The sequence below is a fragment of the Triturus cristatus genome, chromosome 7 (assembly GCF_964204655.1).
Source record: "Triturus cristatus chromosome 7, aTriCri1.1, whole genome shotgun sequence".
NCBI classification, from domain to species: Eukaryota; Metazoa; Chordata; class Amphibia; order Caudata; family Salamandridae; genus Triturus; species Triturus cristatus.
The window spans coordinates 1,609,362,051-1,609,386,414 of record NC_140590.1 but is presented as its reverse complement, the minus strand read 5'-3'; the positions used below and the strand labels follow the sequence as shown (position 1 = coordinate 1,609,386,414).

The 24,364-nt window shown below is 43.4% G+C and overlaps 1 protein-coding gene across 8 annotated transcripts in view; it reads left to right on the top strand.

Annotated features, from left to right (window-relative positions):
- Nucleotides 1–24,364, top strand: part of MAPRE1 (microtubule associated protein RP/EB family member 1) — a 102,086-nt gene that overhangs the window by 18,116 nt on the left and 59,606 nt on the right. For 4 of the 8 annotated variants that reach the window (XM_085619476.1, XM_085619477.1, XM_085619474.1 and 1 more), the window contains exons 4-6: nucleotides 1,060–1,264; nucleotides 1,604–1,684; nucleotides 1,890–2,008. In XM_085619476.1, the coding sequence (XP_085475602.1) occupies nucleotides 1,060–1,264; nucleotides 1,604–1,684; nucleotides 1,890–2,008 (405 nt within the window). The remainder of the gene's footprint in view (nucleotides 1–1,059; nucleotides 1,265–1,603; nucleotides 1,685–1,889; nucleotides 2,009–24,364) is intronic. The other 4 variants (XM_085619480.1, XM_085619481.1, XM_085619478.1 and 1 more) reach the window with 1 other exon arrangement.

Sequence of the window (24,364 nt, the reverse complement as noted above, 5' to 3'; positions counted from 1 at the left end):
TAATGAAAAATCTCATTAAATGATGTTAAAGCCCATAATTGGTGAAAAAGGGGGGATTTACAAATCACCTATGACAATGCACGAATGCTTACCCCAATCAGTTATAAAATGTAATTGTAGAATAGGGTATGGTTGCCCTAATGCTATTCTTAAAACTAACCACTGTATAATACTCTAGCAATATTCTTATTCACTTTTTATTTTTACTGGGAGCAAAGTATTTATTTTTTACATTATTTTTTTCAAATTGGATTATTGCTAAATTCTGTCTATGGTAGACTTGCATCATGGCGAACTCTAGCCAATATTACTGTAATGTGTTACTGTAAATTGTCATTAAATTGGATTTTGTTGCATCAAATCGAATTTTACATGGTGTATTGGCAAACGAGGTAAGTCAGAGCTCACTTACCAAGTGTCCAGCTGTTAGGCAAGATTAGAATGTAGTGCAACAATTTTATATTCGTCCACTTAAAAAAAAAAAAACACACAAAAACTTACCACTGTCCTTGTGTCGCATACACTGAGTATCTCCCTGTTGGTTCTTTGGACTCTGAACTGTTCGTGCCACACCAGCCACCTGCCAAGTAAGTGCTGTCCTCAAGAAAGAATTTTATGTCTTATGAGGGTTCCTCTTAAGTCTGGCTCCAGTCACCTTTTTCCCAGGTCCCCAAATTGTTTAACTTGTAACCACTTTGACACTAGTTATCGTAGAAAATAGAGGTCACTAGTCTGCTGCTCAATGAATATTTTGATTTAAATGTCACAAACTTATCATGACTTAACTCTGGTCACTTCACTCTCTTCCGGGCATGGAAACTCCTTCACTTAATATAAAAATCTCTCTAGTCAAGTTCCCGCTGTTAATCCCCAAGGTTCTTTGTCAAACACTTGAAGGTAAGACCATGAATTGATGGAGGGTAACAGATACAGGTATAATGGAAACTCCAACATTTAAATCTTATTTGGTATTGCTCTGGGTTAATTTGTCAGATACAGGCACTGAGCAGACTAGGTATAACGTCCGCTTGAACACGACTTAATGCTTCCTCCCTGTAGATCATTCCAGTGGATAAGCTGGTGAAAGGAAAATTCCAGGACAACTTTGAGTATGTTCAGTGGTTCAAAAAGTTTTTTGATGCAAATTATGATGGAAAAGATTATGATCCGGTAGCAGCCCGACAAGGCCAGGAGACTGCAGCAGCACCCATTCTTGCAGCACCTGTCTTGAATAAGCCGAAGAAATTGCTCAACTCCAGTTCAGGTGAAGTTACAATACTATCTAACACTCCTATTTAATTGGATACGCAATAATTTTTCCCAAGCCCAGTGGTCTGTGTTCGAGCAGGTGTCGTATGGTGAAACTGCATTCCATTCAACGATTGTATATATTTAGATATGTTTTCAAAACTTGACCATTTCCTTTTTTTTTTTATTTCTTTTATTTTAACCAAAGTGGCGGCATTTGTTAAAAAAAATCCTCTTGATAGTGCCGCTTCCAAATCATGGCATCCTTTTCATCATTATTGATGTCTTTTCTCCCTGCCTTAAGATTTAAACCAGCTTCATAAAACTAACCTGGGGATTGCTGTACTTCTTCCAGATGACCTATTGGTAGGAGCTACAGAAGCAAAGACCGCCAGAAAAGACTCTTCTCAAGGCATTAAGAAAATGGCAAAAATTGGTACATGCACTGTTGTAATACACATTTAGAGCTGGTTTGAAGGCTGACTCTTCTGCACTTCTGTGGTCTTTGAATTTGTCACAATACTTTCGGTGAACAAAATTTAGAGTACGCAAAGTAACAGCACCTGGGTATGAGCTGGCACTATGCTCCTTCAGTCTTCTGAGCTCTCTGTACGTTTTAAGTTATACTTTTTCTTTTTCAGCTCCACAGAGAACGGCAGTCGCTCCCCAAAGAAACCCTGTAGTTGGAAAATCTGGGCCTGCATTAAATAAAAAGGCTGTAGGCAATGGAGAGGATGATTCGGCAGAACTTATGCAGCAGGTTTGTCTTCACTTGTGTAATTGTCTATTTTCAGATGGTTAGATTTTGTCGAGGAGATGCAGTAATTAACACCTAAATGTACAGTACTGTTGCAGTATGAAAAATTGTATATCCCGTATCAAAATTGATTAGAAAAGTGTAGTTTGGATGTGGAATTTTCTCATGAATAAAATGTCAGAAAAGTGTCACTAAAAATACGTTAATTACTACTTGACAAACTGTAGTAGCCTAATGGCACTCAGCCAGAGCTGCATGAAAGCGTTTCTTGCCTTTGCAGATCTTGATTATGCTTTTTACCATAATTGACAGGATATAAGTGCATTTTTATGGTCTTGCTTGACTGTGCAGCTGTCTCTGGATAACTAACACCAGGAGCGGCTTTGGCTCTTCCCACATGTTTGGGACCAGGAGTACATATTTTGATTAGGCAGAAGTTGCGTGCCCTCCACCCAATTGAGCATTCTTTTTTCTTTTTTTTTATACATTTATTATATTTACCTAGCTGTCTGACCTTTAAGTTGCAGGGGCAAACTCATGACATCGTAATGGTCTTTAGGTGTCTTAGATAACTAGATAATTTATGGTGTCCTTCTCTGGCTGCAGCACAGATGGAAGGAGGGCAGTTGTTAGCCTACATTGATTTTTAGGTCTGGCTTAACCATGTAACTGTCACCTGATCTTTTAACTTACACCAATATTATTGTACAGCTTTTTGCTTCCGCACAAATCTCCAGTCTTATTCTGTGTACTTCTTCATATTACCACATATAATTCCTTTAAAGCAAGACCTATTTTCATTGTCAATGCTTCTTAAATATCTTTATACTCTAGGAGAAGTTACTTGCCTTTATTGACTTTTTTCAGTATTGGTATCTTTCGTAGAGTTGTATTCATAAATCATCCCCGTCGTCCAGCTGAGTGCCACAGTAGACATAGTGAGCAGTACAGTGTTAAACATATACAGTATAAATTTTAATATGGCCCAGTAGTAACCTATTCACATCAGCCAATCTGAGCAAAGAACAGCATTTATCTGTCCTCGCTCGGGCCACCATAGTTCAGATTTGATAGCACCTTAGTTGGGGATGAGGGTGGGTCGCATGTGAATCTGTTAAAAAAATGTATGTCTTTCGAACTTCAACTTTTCCCTGAACTTACAGGAGCACGGACCACAGAGTAAGTGCAGATTTTCAGTTTATATCTTCACCAAAATCACCATGACTCGTTTTGACCCCGGAGGGCCTTGATCACATGACACGATGTATAAATACACTTCAGTTGCAGGTTATTATGTCGGGTACAGTCAGCGTAAGGCATTACTTCACCCTAAAAACCCTTCCCGTGTTTTGCAAAATTCATAAGGTTTGCCGTTTTTAGACCAAGCAGGAACTTGCACCACCATTGGCTTCCCCGTTCTTTTACAAAGCGACAGATTCATGCATAGCGGAATTTCAAGATGGCCGCCGGCGATAACTTTGAGGTTGCCGGTCTAGTGTTTTTTCCTCCTCCCCAGTGCAGCTGTGCTTGTGACTTCAATCGCGGCAAACTACACACTTCAACTGCTTTTTGAGGAAAGACGGTCGCGTCTAGCGGCGTTTTTTCACCCAGGCAAATTCAAAGTTTGTGAGTATTGAGGCATTCCCAGAGACGCTGCTTCCGCGGCTGCGGAAAGTAAGGCTATTTTCACTGTGCTTATATTGGATTACAGTCAATTCTGAAGGAATAGTTGCGACAGAGTTGAGGCTCTGACTAAATAAATTCCATAAGTTAGGAGCAACTAGTCAAAAGAAGGATATCTAGTGCTCCGTTTTCAGTCTACATACCTTGCAATTCTCAGTAGGCTGGTTGGGAGAATTACTTGAACTGAGTTTCCCTGATTCTGGTTCCTTGGAAGAAACGTAGGAAGCTGCACATTTCTGCAAATGTGTGGTAGAGAACTTACCTAAGAGAGACAATAAGTAAGAAGTTATTCACAAGGAATCTCCTAGTAGGTGTGGTTATGTATGTGTGTATATATATATGTGTGTGTGTGTGTGTATATATGTGTGTGTGTGTGTGTGTATATATATATCTACTGGCACGGTGCGCAAACGGTAAACTTAAATATATATATTAATAAATACATAACTTAGCATTTAAAAAACGTACAAATTCACTTAAACCATAGGTTTCACACACGTTATAGTTAGGAATTAGCATTTAAAAAAACCTTGCAAATTCACTTAAAAAAAACATAGGTTTCACACAGGTTATAGTTAGGTGGACATTTCACTCGTAAAAAACCAATGAAATTCCCCCGTTTTAGTTAGTTAAGATAATTCGCCCGACCGCCACTCTTATCACAAGGATGTCATCAGTGATGCCACTGACCATGTCATGAGTGATGTAATATGTGACGTCATGAGCAGTGGATTGCGGGCGCACGAGTTATAGTTATCTCAACTAACTATAACGGGGAATTTCATTGTTTTTTTACGAGTGAAATGTCCACCTAACTATAACCTGTGTGAAACCTATGGTTTTTAAGTGAATTTGCAAGGTTTTTTAAATGCTAATTCCTAACTATAACGTGTGAAACCTATGGTTTTTTAAGTGTGTGTGTGTATATATATATATATATATATATATATATATATATATGAAAAAACCATAGGTTTCACACATGTTATAGTTAGCTGGAAATTTTACTGATAAAAAACCAATGAAATTCCCCCGTTATAGTTACTGTAGGCAACTATAACTCACGCGACCGCAATCCTCTGCTGATGCTAATACTGTATTTAGACACTTATTTGCCCATGTCTTCTTCCATTAAATTTTAGCTATACATATTTTACAAATTTTTTTTTTTCATAAAGACACATATGTCATCACCAGAGGATTACGGTCGCGTGAGTTAGTTGCCTACAGTAACTATAACGGGGGAATTTCATTGGTTTTTTATCAGTAAAATTTCCAGCTAACTATAACATGTGTGAAACCTATGGTTTTTTCATTGAATTAGCAAGGTTTTTTAAATGCTAATTCCTAACTATAACGTGTGTGAAACCTATGGTTTTTTCAGTGAATTTGTACGGTTTTTTAAATGCTAAGTTACTTTACGCCATTCGTGGCGTGCACGTCCACTTAACGCAGTTCGTTCCGTGCGCGCATGGTGCGCTTCGCGCACCGCGCGCCCACTTTACGCAGTTAGTGCCGTACACGCAAGGTGGGCACGCAGTGCGCTACGCGCACCGCGTGCCCACGTTACGCACCGTGCGCACATGGAGGACATATTATGCGCTTCCTTGTGATAGGTAATCTGTTACATTTAATTTGTAAGTGATGACAATAATATGCCATGCGCAGTTTTTTTTTAAATTAATTTTTAGCGTAAGCGCACCGTACGGTAAGCGTAATCGGCGAAATTTTCAAAAAATAAAAATTTACCGTTTTTGGCCTTGGGGGATCTTTGAGGACTCAACTAACATGGCTATGTGCATGGGCGCTGTCTAAACAGCCCCTTTATATGTTTTTTGCCTTTGTTTACAGCCCCCCCCTCAGAGTGCGAGAGAGAAAATGGCGGCCGCCGCTTCCTGGTTTCGGCCGATTCGAATGTTTACTAAGATCTAACAGCCAATCAGAATCGCGCTCGCGCACGCCACCGTACACGTACGGTAAGCTTACGGTAAGCATACCGTAAGCTGGCTCAGATATATATATTGATTTAAAGGCTATTTTCTCAGAATCTACTGAACAGATTTACACCAAACCTACAAAAGGTACTTCCTTGACCTGAGGACTACCTCTCTTGCAAATTTCTAGTAATTCTGTTCAGCCGTTCGGGCTGTAGCCCTGTCTAAAGGTCCTATGGAAAAATGCATGGGAAAAACGCGTTTTGGGACCCCCCTTTTATCTCAGCCCCCGCTTGACGAATCCCCCCGAGACTTTCAGGGTAGGAGCGGAGCGTAGCGCCCCACCTATTTTGAGAAATTCGCGAGGATTCGTCGACCGGCGCCAAAGTTATTCAAAATAGAATGTTGCGGATTTCCTATGGAAACAGGGTCCTAACTATAACTACCTACTGGCGACCGCCAGTAGGTAATATATATATATATATATATATATATATATATATATATATATATATTCAATGATTGTCCAAGCTTTAAGGACGCACTCCCACAGCAGTCAGATCAACACGAACTTTATTAAAAGGAACCGGCATTTCTGCTCCGATATTTTTCTTTAACCAACGCGTTTCGGAGTCCTTACTCCATCATGGGTATCGACTGAAATGTTCACAGTGCGCGCCTATAGATATATATGTACTTTTAACTGAAATTTTCTCAGGAACTACTGAACAGATTGACTCCAGATATTTAAAAGGCACATCCCTGACCTGAGGACTACCTCTCTGCCAAATTTCAAGTAAGTCTGTTCAGCCGTTCGGGCTGTACCTTGGACTAAAGGTCCCTATGGAAAAATGCATGGGGAAAACGCGTTTTGGGACCCCCTTTTTTTTTTTTCTCGGCCCCCGCTTGACTAATCACCCCGAGACTTTCAGGGTAGGAGCGGAGCGCCCCACCTATTTTGAAAAATTTGCGAGGATTCGTCAACTGGCGCCAAAGTTATTCCAAATAGAATGTTGCGGATTTCCTATGGAAACACGGTCCTAACTATATAACTACCGCCAATAGATTATATATATATATATATATATATATACACACACATACACGGGTAGCTGAGTTGGGGAATTGAGGAATAGTCATCAGCTCCTGCAGAAGCTTGAATTTCTGGGACTGGTACTTGACATATTAACTTGACCAGTATTGGCTTTCATAGATTCACGTACTTGAATCGAATAGCAAGCAGTAAATGCAAAAGTTATTAGTAAGCGACAAGAGGTAACTAAGCCTAAACACCCATACCATGCTGGAATAAAGGAAGCAGGACCGCTTTCCCTACTGATTAACGCTGAACACAGACGGTAGTGTTGCATAAGGTCTCTATTCGTGTTGCTTCCCTCCATATGTCAAGCATGGCTACACAAGCCCTTGTTGAATGGGCTTGAACGGTCCATTGCAATGGCTGACCTTTCTTTTGAGAAAATACTATAGCCGGTGACCCAACGAACTGTACTGTTTTCACAGGAGTTAGCATTTCGGTTGGTGGTGATAAGCAATAAGTCGGTCCGGCTTTTCTTATCCGCTTTGTCAATGTATAATTCTAAACATCTTTTAATATCAAAAGTGCTCTCTGCTGAATTAGTTGGGTTTGTGGGAAAATAATTAGAGCTGGTTCATTCAGAGGAAAGTTTGATGGCACTTGTGGTATGAAGTACGGATTCTCAAGCTAACTTTGTCTTTAAACTGGTTGAATGATTCTTTAATAGTAAAAGCTTAAATCCCACTGACTCAACTAGCTGATGTGAGTGCTAAAAGAGAGGCAACCTTCCATGATTTGTAATTTAGTGTCATCCTATGTTTTGACTTTAAATGCTTTCATCAGTTGTGATAAAACTATATTTAGCCACCATGGTATGAGGGTGTTTTATCAGTAGAGAATCCTTTAGAAAATTCTTTAAGCCGTTTAGACCAAAGAGCTGGTTGGTTGCAGGTTTCCTTGGAGTGAGGAATAGCTCAATGTACTCTGACTGAAGCTTGATTTGGGTGCAGAAGATGAGGTAAAAGTTAAAGCAGCAAGGTTATCGGATTCCATTTCTTATGCGCACTCCATGAGCAAAAACGTTTTCATTTTCCTTTGTACATGTTATTGGTAGACCCTCTCGTTTCTACATCTTATTTCTCTACAGACTTCTGGTATGTATGATGGCTGGAATTCATTGAATTCAGGAGGCATGCTGACGAGAGCGAGAGTACAGGAGAAGAATTTGTAGCTCCTTGAATCAGTATTGTCTTGATCACAAGGGTGTTATGAGGATTATCCCGCTTGGTGCCCTCCTCATTTTCAATAGCACCCATGCTACCAGCGGGTTATGAGAAATGCATATGCACCGACCCCTAACCAGTTTATGAAAAGGGTATACAAGTATGTGTCCTTTAGGTCCAAAGAGGTCACATCTGCTTTGTTTCAGAGGAATGTTTTTTAAACCCCTGCAAGTCACAATGTAACTTTTGCTTCTTTAGGCATTTGAGGTTTCCAAGATCTAAAATGTGTCCCCACTTTCTGGATTTTTTTTACCTATGAGATAAAAATGGGAATAAAAGCCCCAAACTACTGCCTTTGGAACTAGTTCCATTGCTCCTTTCTTCTACATAATGTTTAATTACTTTTGCAACCGCTGTAGATTGTAATGGTTCATTTTCTCAATATGGTGGTGTTGGTTTTCTACAAATTCTAACATGACCACATTTTACTAGATCGAACACCCAACAGTCTGTAATGTTGACCCAGTTGTTGTAATGAGAGCTTTTCACCTACAGGTGTACTGTGGCTGGCGCCTACTTGTCAGTCAAAGACTGAGTAGGCTTGAGACACTTACGGGGATCTGACTGTTTCTGCAACTGATTTTAATAGGCTGCAGAACCTCTTCTGTATGGCAGCCAAACTAAGTCTTGCCTTTTGTATCGCATAACTAGTGATATGCTTTGCACTTGAGCTCTGAAGAATGGACCTCTCAAACAATTTTGTTTGTTCAATACAGCTGCTCCAGCTTGTCTGAATTTGCTGGATCTAATAGCCACATCAGTAATTTCCGAAAATGTTCATTCTCCTTCCTGTAGATTTATTTTCACCTCTGCTTTTTTATAATCTGCAATTGCACTAGGTTTGCTCCTATGCCTGACCACATTTGATAGTCAGTCATAGTTAGCTAGTTTTCGCTAAAGCGTTTGAGGCCCTGATGGAGGTGTTGCTGTGGCAGAAAATTGTTTGCCAATGTTGTATAGTCTCCTATCTTCTGTCTGGTGCTGCCCGCGGTGATTATGGGTTTCTAGATCGCCTTTGATCAGCTTGCAAAGAGTCTGCTCTGGATGGCCAATGAGACCTAGGAGTGTTTTTGTCCATGCATGGAATCACTGCCGCAATTGTGGCTGGTGCCTTCATAATTTTAATGCCCTCTGCCCAGATGTGATAAATTTATATTATTCTAGAACTGTTCTTAAAATCATAAAGGAAACAGCCATTCTTGTTTGCTACTACTAGAGATTAAAATCTTCCTATCAAATTGTTAGAGCCCTTGATGTCCTCCTTGGGAGACTCCACCATTGGGTGAGTTACTTCACCTGGTGTGGTAGTCACCTAGTTATTCTATCTGGGGGCCTCAATTCTGATAATTTATTAGCAGTCTGACCTTGTTGTATTCCGTATCTAGTGCCTGTGGAGTAATGGGCTATGTGGCTTAAGGGGAATGTATTCTAGGAATTGTTGGATTACTTGGAGGTGGAATCCACACTTTGTGCGTGGTGTGGTCAGTCTTGTTTGTGATCTGGGACACATCCGTGTGATAGGTTTCAAAATCTCCCTATGAGGAAAGCACCTATAGTCTTGACAGCATAAGATGAAGGTCTTTGGTCAAGGTATAAATTGCCTAAATCATCCCATCTTTTGCTGTTTGTATTGTGCGTTAAGTGTCTACAGCATATTGCCTTCAGTCATACTCTTTTTGCTCAAAAGACTGATAAGTGCGCCTTTGATCTGATTTTATAGGCAAGTAAGCCAGTCCAGAGGGTCCTTCCTCATCCTTACTCTGTCAGTTAATGTGGTGTATAGTGAAACATTGCTAGGGGGGAGGAGTGGAGTGGATGGTCCTGGCAGTAGTCATTAAGATGCTGTTGTCAGAAATCAGTAAGTTTCACATTCTGGGGTGTTGAGGTTATATCCGTTCTTGTTGACAGTGTAGTAATTTTTAGCGCAGAAGGTATGGGTAGCTGTCAGCAATAGCATTTTCAGTGACCCTGCTCTCACCTGTATCTTTGTCGTCCTTGTCGACGGCGCTCCTGTCTTCGGTGGAGGTAGTATTTTTGTCAGTGTTGTCTTTGCCACTCTCCTTGTCAATGGTATCAACACTATCAAGTGTTGACTGTACTAGTTGCTGACGCTGATGGTTTTTCTCCTGGACTATGTTACTGATTGCGATACAGATGAGGTTTTAATCTCTGGCAAAGGTGAAGGAGGGTTTTGATGTCTACTGTTCGCTCTGCGAGGATTTGTGTAACTACTCTATGGGTCTGAATACCCCCCCCCCTGCCCTGAAAGCATTGCGTTGTTTTTTGCACGTCATCTTGTAATCGTAGCCTGCAAATGGTTAAAGGCGGGTGCATGTCCCACCTCTTTTGAAAAGGTTCCCTCCCATGGTGTTTTACTGGCGGGAGCGAGCAGCGGCGTGCAGGGTGGCAGCTGCAGTGCCTCCTTGTCTTCCCCTGCACCACTCCCCCATGTCTCCCTGTGCCCCCCACCACTCCGCTGGAGCTGCTTGTCCCTTACATATGTGCGCCATATGTGTCCTTTCATAAAGCACAGTATTTATAAAGAGCCAAACACGCTAGCATCACTTCGCTTGAGGCAACGTGAAGGACACGGATGTCCGTAACATGGTCATCGGCAGCTCATGATGCGAAATGTTGTGCACACTGCAGCGCAGATTTATCTGAAAAAAAGCCCCTGGCAAGCGATATGGCACACACGGTTTCACTCGGAGCAGGGGATCATTTTCACAAGCAAGATCTGAGTAAATGGGTCTTTAAATAGACATAAACACACGCTGATGAACTATGCAGGATTGTGCGTGCCGGAGAAATACTCTTTATTCTGGCGGCCCGTATGTTATACATCACTTTGTCAGCTGGTAGCAAGCTGGGCACAATGGGTCCTGCTTTGGATGAACCACGGTTGGCACTTCACACCCCAGAAGACCAATACTAGAAACCCGCACAGCGAGTGGTTCCTTGGTCCCAAGGGTATCTAAGATATCTTAACTCCCGAGGCGACAACCCTTCAGCCACTGCCTTGAACGGACCATAAAGCAAGTCGATGACAGATTGCGTCAAGCACCCATTGTCATGCAAATGACTCCCCTTCACCTCTCCCCCTGAATGGAAGGCTGGATGACATAATTACAGGTGGTACTTTTCACTAACCCCCTCCCTGAACTCTAAACACTGTAGGCTACCGGTGACTGTTAACCAGACACCCCTCCCCTCCAACCCCCGTGGAAAGGGAATGCTTGGGAAAATCTGCCCTCAAAATGTAGATTTTATAGCACATACAGAGTTGCTCAGCACAGCCCCTGTCCTCAAGTAATTCTTGACAACCTATCACATCCATTAGTTAAAACGACTTTGAACGCCAGAGACAAGCGGGGAGGTAAGAGGGGCATTACTAGAGGCTGTACCACATGATCTCTGTAGCTGTTCCCAGTCCTCCTGCTGCAGATACTATGTACTAAAAATGCATTTCTCTGGTAATGCTAGAATAATGCCTACTATGTACATTTGACAAATGGCATGTTTGTTTATAAAGTTTGTAATGCAGGTTTTTGTAACAGTAAGGAAATGTACCACGCTGTCTTTACCAGAAACTCAAATTCAAGAGGCTTGGAAGGGTGGCGAGAAGGTGGTTTGGATAATAGTTTCTGCCCTTCACCGAATGCTAGCGGTTAGAGGTAGGTGCACTGTGTGCCCTCCCTTCTATAATGAAGAGGCAGAGTGCAGCTTGGGGTAGATAAAAGGTTGATGTATTCCACTACGTAAACACCTACGACCGGGTGCCACATGCGAGCGTCCCCTGCAACTTAACACTACTGGTAGCTTCGCACGACGCAGACTGCGTCCACTCCACGAACACGGTACACCACTCAAATGACGATGTGTACACTGGCATGCGCGGCCTCGTGAAACTAGACCACAGACCCGTCTGTCTCGTGGCTACACAACACCAATCACCACACCTTCCCCTAACACCCCTCCCTTCAAACCATTGCACACAACTGCAGTTCACGCCAAATTTATCGTTGTGCTCCACAGTCAACGCTTGTTGCTTTGCCCCTCCTACATGTTAGTACAGTAAATAGTAAAACAGCCATACAAAGCACATGTTAACCCCTTCGGTGCTCATGACGGAACGGTTCCGTCATGAGCCACGGTTGAGCTGTGCTCATGACGGAACCGTTCCGTCATGACCACGCCCGCGCAAGATTCCGTCAGCACAGCGGCGGAATCTGCGCAGCATGGAAGGGGTTAAAGGGCAATAAAGGAGCCTCAGAGTTCAACACATCGCAAGACTTCTGATGGCATGGACGCCTCACCCCCACACGCACATCTTGCAATGCACTGGTGTGTTAGCTATAAAGTAACAGAGGCGATGACAGCTATGTAGGCCCCTCTGAAAAACATTGACCTTTATCTATCTGCTTCTGGTTGCTCACTAGTGTAGGAAATGAGTTATCTGCCCCTTCAGAACTACAAAACTTGCTATAAATATGCATACCCATTAACTTTTACCCAGATAACTGTGCTGCGGTGTTGCATAGCCTAATTAAAACGTGCTGATAAGTGAATGATCTATAACGAGGGGAGAAATCTGGAATGGGATTAGATTGCACACTCCTCAGTTCTAGGGAGACACTCAGGGACCGGACCCACTTGTAATCTACCTGGTACCACAGTTACTAGTACCACTGATCTTAACACTTTGTGTCACGTTCACGGATTGATAACCGGGACATTCTGAATGAAGCCCAAAATGGTAATGCTAATCTTGATAAGGTGTAAGGCTGTTCCATCCAACTGTGATTTAAAGCTTCACCTGAGAAAGCTGCTCACACAGGTGAGTGCAGGTTTTGGGTCACTTCCATGTGTTTTTCGTAGTTTTCCGCTGATTGGGTGGACAGTACAAGGTAATTGTTAGGTCGAGCCTAGAGGCAGCACGCATGCGCTGCTTTGTGAGGCATGCTGTAATGTCTCTGGAAAGTTAGACGCCCACTGCTTGCGATTGGTTACTTAGTCCGCCTTTCTAAATGCCAGCGTTTTACCTTTAATGACAGCTGTGTCCCTTTCTTTAGATGAGCCGCGTCTAAAGAAACTGAGTTGCTGGCCAAGGAAATAACAAGCGTTATTGCATTGCAAATGTTTATTTCCTTAGCCTGCAACTCTGTTTCTTTACACGAGCCAGGTCTAAAAGGTGCGTGCGCCATTTAAGTGAAAGCGTGGCATTAGGCTCTTTAACAACAAAAAAGTTGTGAATTTCACCAACAAATGTGTTATTTTTTTAAAGCACACAGTGCCGCGCATTCACTTTAAGAATATCTGCTGCGCTTCATTTGTATTACCAATGGCACGCCCGACTTGTTTATATTACCAGTAGGGCCAAGCCTTCTTTCCTTAGAAAGTGCCGACACTGCTGCAGCCACACCTCCTGACTCCTGAGTTGCATTTACCAGCACATACTCAGCCCCCTATGCTCGGGTCAAATTCCTGGTTGTGCAGGTGAAGTCATCGGCACTTTCTGCAGCTGCTCAGGGATGAGCCAGGGAGCATGACTAAATCGTGTGCTGCCTTTCTTACAGAGCCAGCACCTGCACCATGAACTCCGACAGCAGGAGAACAAGCCTGATGGGTGCAGAGTGGGGGCAGGCAGAGGGTAGTACTTCCTTTGTGCGGACTCTGAGCCTGCTTGCCCGGGCTCTGCCAGCTGCTGGGGTTCTTCAGTTGCCGAGCCTTTCGCAGCTCCTGACCCAGCTGGATGTTTAAATTGTTGGCTTTCTGAATTGGAAAGAAGGAAAAGTAAATAAAAAGTCAGATACAATGGAGCCCTGAGTGACAGCAGGAAAACGTTCCAGATGCTTGTCAGAGGTGCTAGCCTCATTCCACAGCCCTGCAGAATCTCACCATCTCAATTCTCTGACCTGTGGCTACCCTTCCTGCTGGTTAGAAGAGAACAGGTGACGTGTGAGCATTTCACGTCACACAAAGACCAAACCGAGCTAAGGATCCCTATTGCTGCAGCCTGCTCTACCTCCAGTCCTGGTCAGGACAACCTGCAGCAGTGGAAATAAAGAAACTTTGTCTTGGTCAGGAAACTTTGCACGATTCTGCAGGAGAAAAGAAATCTTGCAAACCGCTCGTCCAAATGGCAATTCAATTGTTAGCATAGAAATTGTTAATCTTAATAGAATCTCCAAACCCAGCAGTTTATGGCATGTTAATAGGGGTGGGCGGAATTTGCGTAGTCGCGCTACACAAAGCTCCGCGAAACGGTAAAAATCAACACGCGGAATTGCTTGTTCGCGATCGCTGTTTGCGTGCTCGGGGGGGGGTAAATATCTCGCGAACACGCATTTTGAGAACACGAAAAGCAAACAATTCTGCAAAGTCGCGGAATGCAGAATATTGGGCAATTTCGCGTTCTCCACGGAACAAGAAATTACCCAAATTCCGCAAGCGGATCGGAGTTTACCGCCTAGGCGTGTACCTAGCTATTGTAGTGATGGCGTGACACTTTGAGCAGGTTGAGACCGATTAAGGAAACACTTGTTCAGTGGATTTAAATGCATGTGCAGCAAATTACACACACATTACACAGCTACATATTTATCTTGCAACCTGACTACCCTAAAAGCTAACAAGCATTTGCAATGCAATAGGTCTCGCATTAGGAAAGTTTGAGATTTTTGTATTGTAAATTGACTAACTTCTTATTTGTGTTGGTATTGAAAATATTGAAATTACTAGCTTTCTCATGTACAATGTCAATAGTTTTAACTGTTGCAAATGTGACGCCTATAGCATTTGTAATGCAATATGTGTTGTATTTACGTGACTTAGATGTATTGATATTACAAATAACAATGGCTTTTAATTTTTGCAAATAATTAATACTTTAAAAAAGTTAATGTATATTATAATGGCAATCGTTTAAACTTTTGTTAACTCTTGTGAAGATTATGTTTAGTGTATTTAATTGCGCCTAAAATCCAAGAACAGAAGTGAAATCATTTTTTTTTTATGCCATTTGTAATAAAAGCCTAAATATTTAGAGAACATATTAGAGCCAATTGTTGCATGGTTGTACAGATTGATACTGTGGTGGCGGTGAGTGATGCTGTGGCGTTAATTGATGCTGTGGTAGCGCATAGTGATGTAGTGGTGCCCTTGAGTGATGCTGTGGTGATGCGATAGATAGTGCAATAGTCTGATAGATAGATGGATAGATGGATATAGATAGATAAATAGAGTCAGGGCGATAGTGTAATTATGTAGGATATAATTATGTGGCACTGAGTGGCTTTGTGTGGAGTGTATGTTTTTAGTGGCGTGTAATTATGTGGCATTGAGTGTTTTGAGTATCTTGCATTGTAATTAATTGGCACTGAGTTATTTGGAGTGCATGTGGCATTGAGTAGTGTAATTATGTGGTGTGTAATTATGTGGCGCTGAGTGGTATTTGAAGTGTATGTGGCGTTGAGCGCTGTGTAATTGTGATGTGTAACTATGTGGCACTGATTGGTTTTTGGAGTGTCAGTTGTATTGAGTGCATTGTAGTTGTGGCATGTAATTATGTGGCTCTGAGTGGCATTCGGAGTGTATGTTGCCTTGCATTTCTATGGTTCCTTAAACCCTTAGAGGCAATTCTTTTATTTTAACTAAAAGGATGGTAGTTAAATGGTGTATACGGCAGGATGGTCGTTAAATGGTGGCTACGGAGAAGCTGTGTGCTGAAAGGCAAAGAGCACGGGCATGAAAGTGAAAGCGAGGATGAAAATGGAATGAGTGGCAGGATGTTAGTTAAATGGTGGTTACGGGGAAGCGGAGTGCTGAAAGGCAAAGAGAACACGGGCCAAAGCTGGTTGAAAACACGAGATGCGAGAGGCATGTGTGTGTGGCAAACACTGGTGGGGCTTAGAGCATTCTGATGCCTGTGTGAGCGCAGTGGGGCTGTGTGTGTGAAGTGCCTAAAGTTGCAAGAAAACATATGGTTATTTAAATCCTTAGACACAGAATTAATGGAGCTAATGTTATCGACCTTAGAAGGATGAAAAGGGAATGAGCGCGGCATGTTAACTTTGTAAGCGCAGAAATCGTGCATGGCAAACTTATTATTTTGGTTGTTTGATACTCAGATCTGGGCAAAGCTGCAAGAAAACACGGAGGGGTGAGCGGGCGGTGTGCTGAAAGGCAAAGAACACTGGCATGAAAGTGAAATAAATGGATGGCAATGCGTCCGTGAGACTAGCCCTGTGGTGGGACAGTTATGAGAGGCGCCATGAGGAAACAATCTCTCGGCATGCTGTGTCGGGGGAGTGCATTCCAGGCGGGGGAGCGGACCCTTTGAAGTATGAGGCTGTGGCTAAACGTGCACGCGCCAGTGGGCTGAAGCGCTTCCCCAAACGGAGTGCATGGCGGCACGATGCACGTGATTGTGCGCGTGCGCGCCATGCAATCCACTTTTGGGAGCACTTTGAAATGCCCCTCTTACTAGAGTCTCGCATAGCGATTGCGTAAACGCAATAGCTAGGCGAGACCTAAAAATGCTTTCTTGATATTCCAGCTCATGTTCATCTTGATTATCCTGTTTGAGGGAGCATGGGGATGTATTTTAAGTGGATTAAGCATATTTGAAGTATTAGCCATGTGTTTTACCATCTTCCAATTTAGTTTTCGTATATTTTGTTGATGCACGATGCAGAACAATTATGTCAGCAGTTGCCTTTGGTTTAATTGTAAGTAAGTAAATTTTGTATTGTTTGGTCAGTTAAAACCTTAACAATATAAACGAAATTTAAAACATAAAGGGGAAAAAAGGAAAAAAAAATCGCTGTACATCAATTTAAAAACTAAAAAGGAAATTAAAAAGATCGTAAAATGACGTTTGACAAATAATTTACCACATTATTATCCTTTTTCTGATATCAGACCTGGTGACAAACTTTTGTGTGCCTGAGCATAAACTTTCAAATTTGATCAATTTACAGTTTAGTTGTGTGTCCGATGGATTTAAGCTTGCTATTATTGCGGCTCTACAGGATCTGACACCTCATTTAAAATTTGTCTAAGAGTGCCTCTAGCATTATGAAGTTGGTTACATATGCAAATAATATGAATAATCTTCTCTATGGTAACCACAAAGTCAACATGATTTTGGCCCTTTATATAACCAAGTGGGCTGATCCGCAACTGATGGTAATTTTCCGAATCGTATAGCCATTAGTTGCTGTTTCAAGTAAATGGAAAATGTCACATTCAGCTAATGGGCTGGTGCAAGTGTCTTCTAGTTGTTAATCACCATCCAAGCGTGCAACCTTGTCTTGAAGATGTTTTTATTGATTAGTAGTGAATGAATTTTTGCTACTTTTATTTGTTTGTTTGAAGCTTAGATAGGACAAGTTTTTATTCCATAAATCTTTTGTGCAGGTTATTGTCAGGGAATTGTTTAAGTATTGGTTGTAAGGTGATTTCCTGTTCTGTTCGACTTCGGGCTTTATTAATTGGTGATGGTCCCACATTCAATTTCAGTCCATACTAAAGCTTTATGGTGGCGTACATTCTTCCTATTGTTTTTATTAGGCCAAATTCAAGACGGACCTGGGCTGGAGAAGCTGACCGATCTACCTGAAACTTTTTTGTACGTGGAAACGATTAGTTGGTTTAAAAGCTCTACATCCTTGCCATGAAAGGTGGCACTAGCATATGTAAGTAGGGAGAATTTTCGCCGTCATTACCGCTAGTAATGGTTTATATGATGGACCGTTCAACTTCCTTGCCAATTGGCTGAAGGCGAATACAAGTGCGCTAGTTCTCGGAGTCGTATACTTTTTCTGTTCTGTATAATTTTGGAGGCTGTCTATGTAAAATCCCTATTATTTGTAGTTCTTAACTTCTTCTAATTGACTGCTGTGAAGCCAGATTATCTGTTTACTTCTCTGCCGACTTCCAATGACCATTGTTTTTTATGTATTTATCTCTAGATTGTTCTCTGAGATAGTCTGTTTCGTTTAGGAGTCATTGTAGACTGATTTTTGTTACTCATTAGAACCACATCGTCAGCATACGAGGGATGTGGGAGTGCTAGCCCACCTAATATCGGTGGGTGAGTTAGTACAGTCTAGCCTCCGTGCAAGGTCGAATAGGAACAAATTAAAAAGATGTGGCGCCAATACACAACCCATTTTGAGGCCTTTTGTTGTGGTCAACTTTGTTGATAGTCTGCTGCCATCACCTATTTTAATTCTTATCCATGTGTTCGAGTAAAATAATTGTATTCCCTGTATTATCCTTTCGTGAATATTCCATGTTCGCTGTCTTTTCCAGAGGAGGCGACTGTCTACACTGTCTTGGTTTAATTGTATTATTAGCATAACATTAAGGGCTTTAATTTTATTTTACCGTTTATTACTTAAGAATTATGTAAACTTCAAAAATGGAAGTCTATCAAATAGGACTAGAATTGAATTCTACCCATTTGTTTTATTGAAATAAGATACATTTTTAATTGAAATAATTCGTTTTTAGCATCAACTGTTTCTCGCACTCTGAGCTCCACTGCTCTTTCTCTAAACAGGGCTGTACATTTTGTTTTTTCTGGTCACAAATGTGGCTGCTGTCTGTTCCCAGTGGTAATTCCTCATTCTTGGCTCTGTAGCCAGTGCTGCAGCTGGGTCTCTTTGCCCAATGGTAAGTTATCATTTTTAGTCCTCTAGGCAGTCCTGCTACCTGCTTCTCTGGTCTCATCTATAATTCCTCATTCAAAGGCCTCAACACACTGCTGCTTCTCTGGTTCCAGTGAAAAATTCCTCCATTCTAAGTTCTCTACACAGTGCTGCAGCCGTGTCTCTGTTCCCATTGTAAGTCCTCATTCTAAGTCCTCTAGGCAGTGCTGCTACTCTAGTCCTGTAATTCCTCATTACAACACCAATAGCTCTAGCTCTTAATTGCGAGACCTATTGCATTGCAAATGCTTGTTTACTTTTGTAACCTCCCATGAGGACTGCCCCTCTTACATGTGGTGTCACTCAAGTTTATTACCTCAGGAACTCGCTTGCGCCCTCTCCTCGTTATTCTGAACAGCTGCTGGTCCTATTTGCTAACGTTCGCTCCTCCTTGGCCACAGCTGCTTTGGACGTCGCAATTTATCTTCAAATATAGTGGCAGCGCTGTTTTACAATTTACTACAGATGGGCATTTATGTGGGTGCTTGTGCGTCCGCTTTATATTTACAAAAAGCGCACGTCGCGCTCTAACTTAAAATTATAAATTTTTTTCAGAATTTGTCACAACTCGCTCAGCTTTAACATGGCGAATGCACACCTTTTAGTGCTGCGTGGTTCGCTTAACTCTACTTTTAAAACATTATTTTTCTACAGCACACCATGTTGCGCTTTAACAATGGCGGCAGTGCACCTATTGTCAGCAGCTCACCATCTATTTAACATGCGTGCTGTCCTCACGGCCAGCTCCTTTAATTGGCCAGTGCCTGCACCCTTAAATTCTAAATTCCTGTCTTGCAGGACCACCCACAGCACATCGCATGGGCTTTGAGCAGCTTGCAACAGTGAAAGTTTAAAGAAAGTGGTGTGAATGGGAGAACAGCAGTGTCGGACACTCGTTTAAGCACTTTTAATTTGTTTTAGAAAAACATTTATTTTCATATCGCAATCATGCTTTCATTGCATGGTTGCATGCATTCACAAATCCCAATTACTGGGCATATGGCAGTGTTCAAATCATGTGAGCTTGGTGTACATATATTAAGCCTTTACCTTTAATCTCCTAAACCATGTTTTTTAAAGAATTCATTTTAGAGCCCACCCCAACTTTACTCGTCTCACTTAACTGCTCTCTGAACCCCCCCCCCCCCCTCTGCCCCTTTCTCTCATTTCCCAGGTGCACTAAGCCAGTAAAATGCATTTTAAAAGTAATTTTCGACGTCAGCAGCTCTAACGTTAACAAATGCGATACCTATTGCATTGCTAATTTCTTTTTTAGGCTTGAAGCAGATAAAGTTCAGCAATTGTTTTTCTGATGTTTCCAGTAGGTCCTTATGTCTGAGGAAGGGCTAAATTTGTTCTCCTGGACTGTACATAGAATTTGTGTGCTTCCCTTTCAAGGCTAACCACATAAGCAATCTTTTTTTATCATGGTCTCTTCAGTCTTTTTTTTTTTTTTAAAACCTTTATTTATGCCAGTCTGGAACACAGCTATTCAGCCGACATCCCGGAGGTTCGGCAGCCCATTAAGTACAACACGAGTGTCCACAGCTCTGGAACAGGAAAAACAAAGGTTCCTTTTTAAGACAAACCTAAAGTAAATAACACACGCAAGGCAGTACACACAATGAACTCGTGCCAGTTCCCGGTGGGGGCGAGGCCCCATTCCCAAAGTCAGAGCAAAGCCACCGGCCGGGTGGATGAGGGAGAAGCAGAGGCGCTAACATTCAAGCATATAATCATCATAAAAATCCCAAGTTGGAAGTGAAGCTAGGTTGAAAGTTGCTCCTCTAACGGTTCAGAGACCGGGGGCAGACATATATCACCCCAATACTGGTTCCATCGCCCCCATATCTTGTGCCATTTCTTAGGGCGCCCCCGGGCACTATACACCGTTTTCTCCCTAAACATGCTCCAGTCCATATTTTCCATCCATGCTTCCATAGTGGGAGGTCTCTGGGAACCCCACAATCGCGCAATATCCCGCTTCGCCACCATATTTCCTAGGGTCACCCATTGAGTCTGCGCCGCATCATAGTCAGTGGGACCCCAGACATTCAAAAGACAACGCCGTGCCTCCGGCAGCAGTGCAATACCCGTGACCTCCTGCATCACATCATTAATTGGTTTCCAGAACTCCGTGATCACACCACATTCCCAAATGATATGTAGGAAGGTTCCCACCATCCCACAGCCTCTCTTACATAAGCCATCCTCGGAGAAACCCATATGAATCAGTCGGGGCCCCGTGACATAGACTATGAAGTATCTTAAGCTGCACCAGCCTCAGTCTTGCCGGGATCGCGACCTCCTTAGGAGAGGAGATGGCATACTGCCAGTCCTCATCATCCAGTTCAAGGCCATCCCTAGTCCACTGATCACGCACCCCTAGGAGGAGGTCAGTCCGGACATTAACAAGCTTCTTGTAAATTAAGGAGATTGTACTCTCCGGCATATGGCCATCCAGGATCCGATCCTCCAAGGGAGAGGACTCAGGCACGGTCTCCCCCTCGACGAGGACGGACCGCAGAGCGTGGCGTTCCTGTGCATACCGGAAATATTCCGTACCCTCCAGTTCGTACTCCGTCCGCAGCTCGTCAAACGATTTCACCCTGCCCTTAACCAGCAGGTCCCCCACCCTGGATATCCCAATCCGGTCCCATTTCTCGAACCCCTTCGTGTGCCAAAGTTTCCCCAATGTATCGGATTCAAACAGCGGAGTAGCGAGGGTAAGCCTATCCTTCCAACCCAGCGAGTTCGTAACAGCCTTCCACATATGCACCGCCGTCTTGGTTGGCCCCGTAAGGGACCCATCCATTGACCTGGAGTACAGTGCTCTAGAGTAATTACCCCCGCGCAACAACCACCGATCCATAGCGAAGCCGGGGCTCAGCGCCGGACCGTAGACTCCATGGTTAATCGCACTCAACTGAGTGGCCCAATAATATCTTCTAATGTCAGGAAGCGCGATACCCCCATCGTACCACGGAGGGGTCAGCTTTGCAATAGCTATACGCGGTCGGCCCTCCCACAGCAACGAGTGCTGGAGGCTCTCGACCTCCCGAAAATAGCTGGCCGGGACCAGCTCCATGGTATTCTGCAGGGCATAAAGGAAGCGGGGAAGAGACATCATTTTGAACAGTGCGGCGCGGCCTAGGAGGGAGAGCGGCAGCCGCCGCCAACCCGCCACATCCCGCCGCAGGCGCATCAATGGAGGGAGCAGGTTTCTCTCATATCGAACAATTGGATCTGTGGAGATATAGATCCCTAGATACAAAAAGCCCCCCATGGCGATCTGGATCGAGCAATTCCGCGGGAGGACAGGGACGTCACCACTTGGGGCATACAGGTACGACTTCCCCCAGTTAATGGTGAGACCCGAGTTCCTACCAAAAGAAGTCAGAACATCAGACTACTATGAGGGATTTCCTGGGTGAAGTGATGTATAACAAAATGTCGTCGGCATAAAGAGAAATGCGGTCCTCATGATCTGGTGACCATCGGATCCCCCTTATGTCCAGGTGCCATTGTATCCATGCTGCTAGCGGTTCAAGAGCAAGGGCAAACAACAACGGCGACAGGGGACAACCCTGCCTGGTGCCCCTCCCCAGCTCGAACGGGCAGGACGCCCTACCATTGACCGCGACTTTAGCCAAGGGTCCTTCATACAGTAGCCTCACCCAGCCAACAAAGCCAGGTCCAAAGCCGAATTTTGCAAGTGCAGCCCACAGATATGCCCACTCCACCGTGTCAAAAGCCATCGTGGCGTCAAGTGCAGCCACAATGGTCGACTCCTGCAGCGTCCCCGTCCTTGCGAGCACGCCGTGGAGGCGCCTAAGGTTCAACGCAGTGTTACGGTGCGGGATGAAACCGGATTGGTCCGGGTGGATCAGGTCCCCGATCACCCGGATCAAACGGTTGGCCAGTATTTTAGCGAGGATTTTCGGCTCAGCATTAAGTAGCGAAATCGGCCTATACGAGCTGCATTTATTCCTGGGCTTGCCATCTTTGTGTATGACCACGATTGTCGCCAGGCGTTGGTCGAATGGAAGACATCCTGTCTCCCGCGCCTCCACAAACATAGCTCGCAAGTGTGGAGCGATCTTGTTTGGCCGGAGTTTATACAACTCAATTGGCAGGCCAATCGGGCCCGAGGCCTTGCCCGGGCGCAGTGAGCGAATAGCACCCGCGACTTCGTCAGCTGTGATGTCACCATCAAGATCATCCCTGTCTGTCAGAGGCAAGGCAGAGCCAGATCGCGCAGAAGTTCACGGTCTCTTCAGTCTTAATTGGTAGGCTCCCAAGCTCTTCCTTCCTTATCGCAAGGAATTCAGAAGGCACATCCAGGTGCTTTTTTTTTTTTTTTTTTTTTTTTTTTTTTTGGGCAGAGCTTCAGGTGCCAGGCTACTGTGCTGTGACGTTTCAGGCAAGATTCGCTTTCAAGTTCAGGTTGCTGTAGAGCGCCTGCATTAGAGGCAGCCGCTAAATGCAGTTTCTTCACAGGACTGGCCATTAATCTGACCTCTGCATACGGGAGATAGCTCAAGGTTGTGACATGATTTTCTTTCAAGCACTGCTTCTGGACCTGTGAAAAAGCCTATATTCAATTGATAAGCATGCTGAACACATTGGCATGGTACAACGATGAATCGTCAAGGGTGAGGTGTCCTGATGTGAGATGAGAAGTTTCTGAAAATTGAGGGGTTGGAGATGATATGGTCCAAAAACAATTGCCTGACAGTTTGCATTTTCATCTCTGCATGCCCAAATCTTTGTAGCCTTAAAACCTGATCTTTCCAGACTTTACACTTATGAGTAAGGAAGCACGGATAGCCTACATTGTAGTGAAGAATGCGGAGACTGCCAAGCTGTACCCAACCAGATTCAGCCATAGGTGTTATTTGCAGATCTTTCTTAAACCCCAGGCAACCATGACATTTCACATTTCCCGTAAGGTTACAGGTGCTGAGCAGGAGAGGAGCATCATGCTTCCTGGATAGCAGTGATGCCATTGTAATGCTGCCTGCTGTATAGTCAGTTGGACATGAGGGGGAAGCTGGTATAGACTGAGATGGTCTGGCACCCTGTGATGTGCAATTTATTTTCTATGTTCTCTAAGTGAACTGACTTAGACTAGCAAATTTGGACACCTTATTTTCTGTATTCGCTCTGTATAAAATTCAGATACTTAATTGGCAGCTCACACTTTCCCAGAGAGGGCTGTTAGTTCATGTTGGAACCTAAAGGGACAATATAGAAATACAGAAACTGGTATATCATGTTCCTTCTGTGCCCCTCTCCTCTTGCTTTGTATACTGTATTGTTGGTATTTGGGACATTTGGCAGTAAATAGAACAATCCCTTGGGCTCTGACATGTTGACGTAGGGTGACACCATAGCTCTAGTTCAGTGTTGACTTGGAGGCAATATGGACAGCTCAACCGGGCCGTGTCGGGATCTGGTGGTGATGATGGCCCACATTGGGTGTAACGCATTACATGTGCTGTTGTAGTGCTGTACGCCTTTAAAGTGCTGTATTTTTATTTCCTTTTATTCATGCTGACTTTTAATTTTGGGGAGAGAGAGTTTATTGAAGGTTTGGGTGGGAGGCACCTGTCGACAAGGACTTCTACTGTGGCATGATGGAAGACTTCGGAGGCATTGGTGGATTTTGATAAGGCTTGGAGTGAGTGGCCCAATAGGCATTCAGG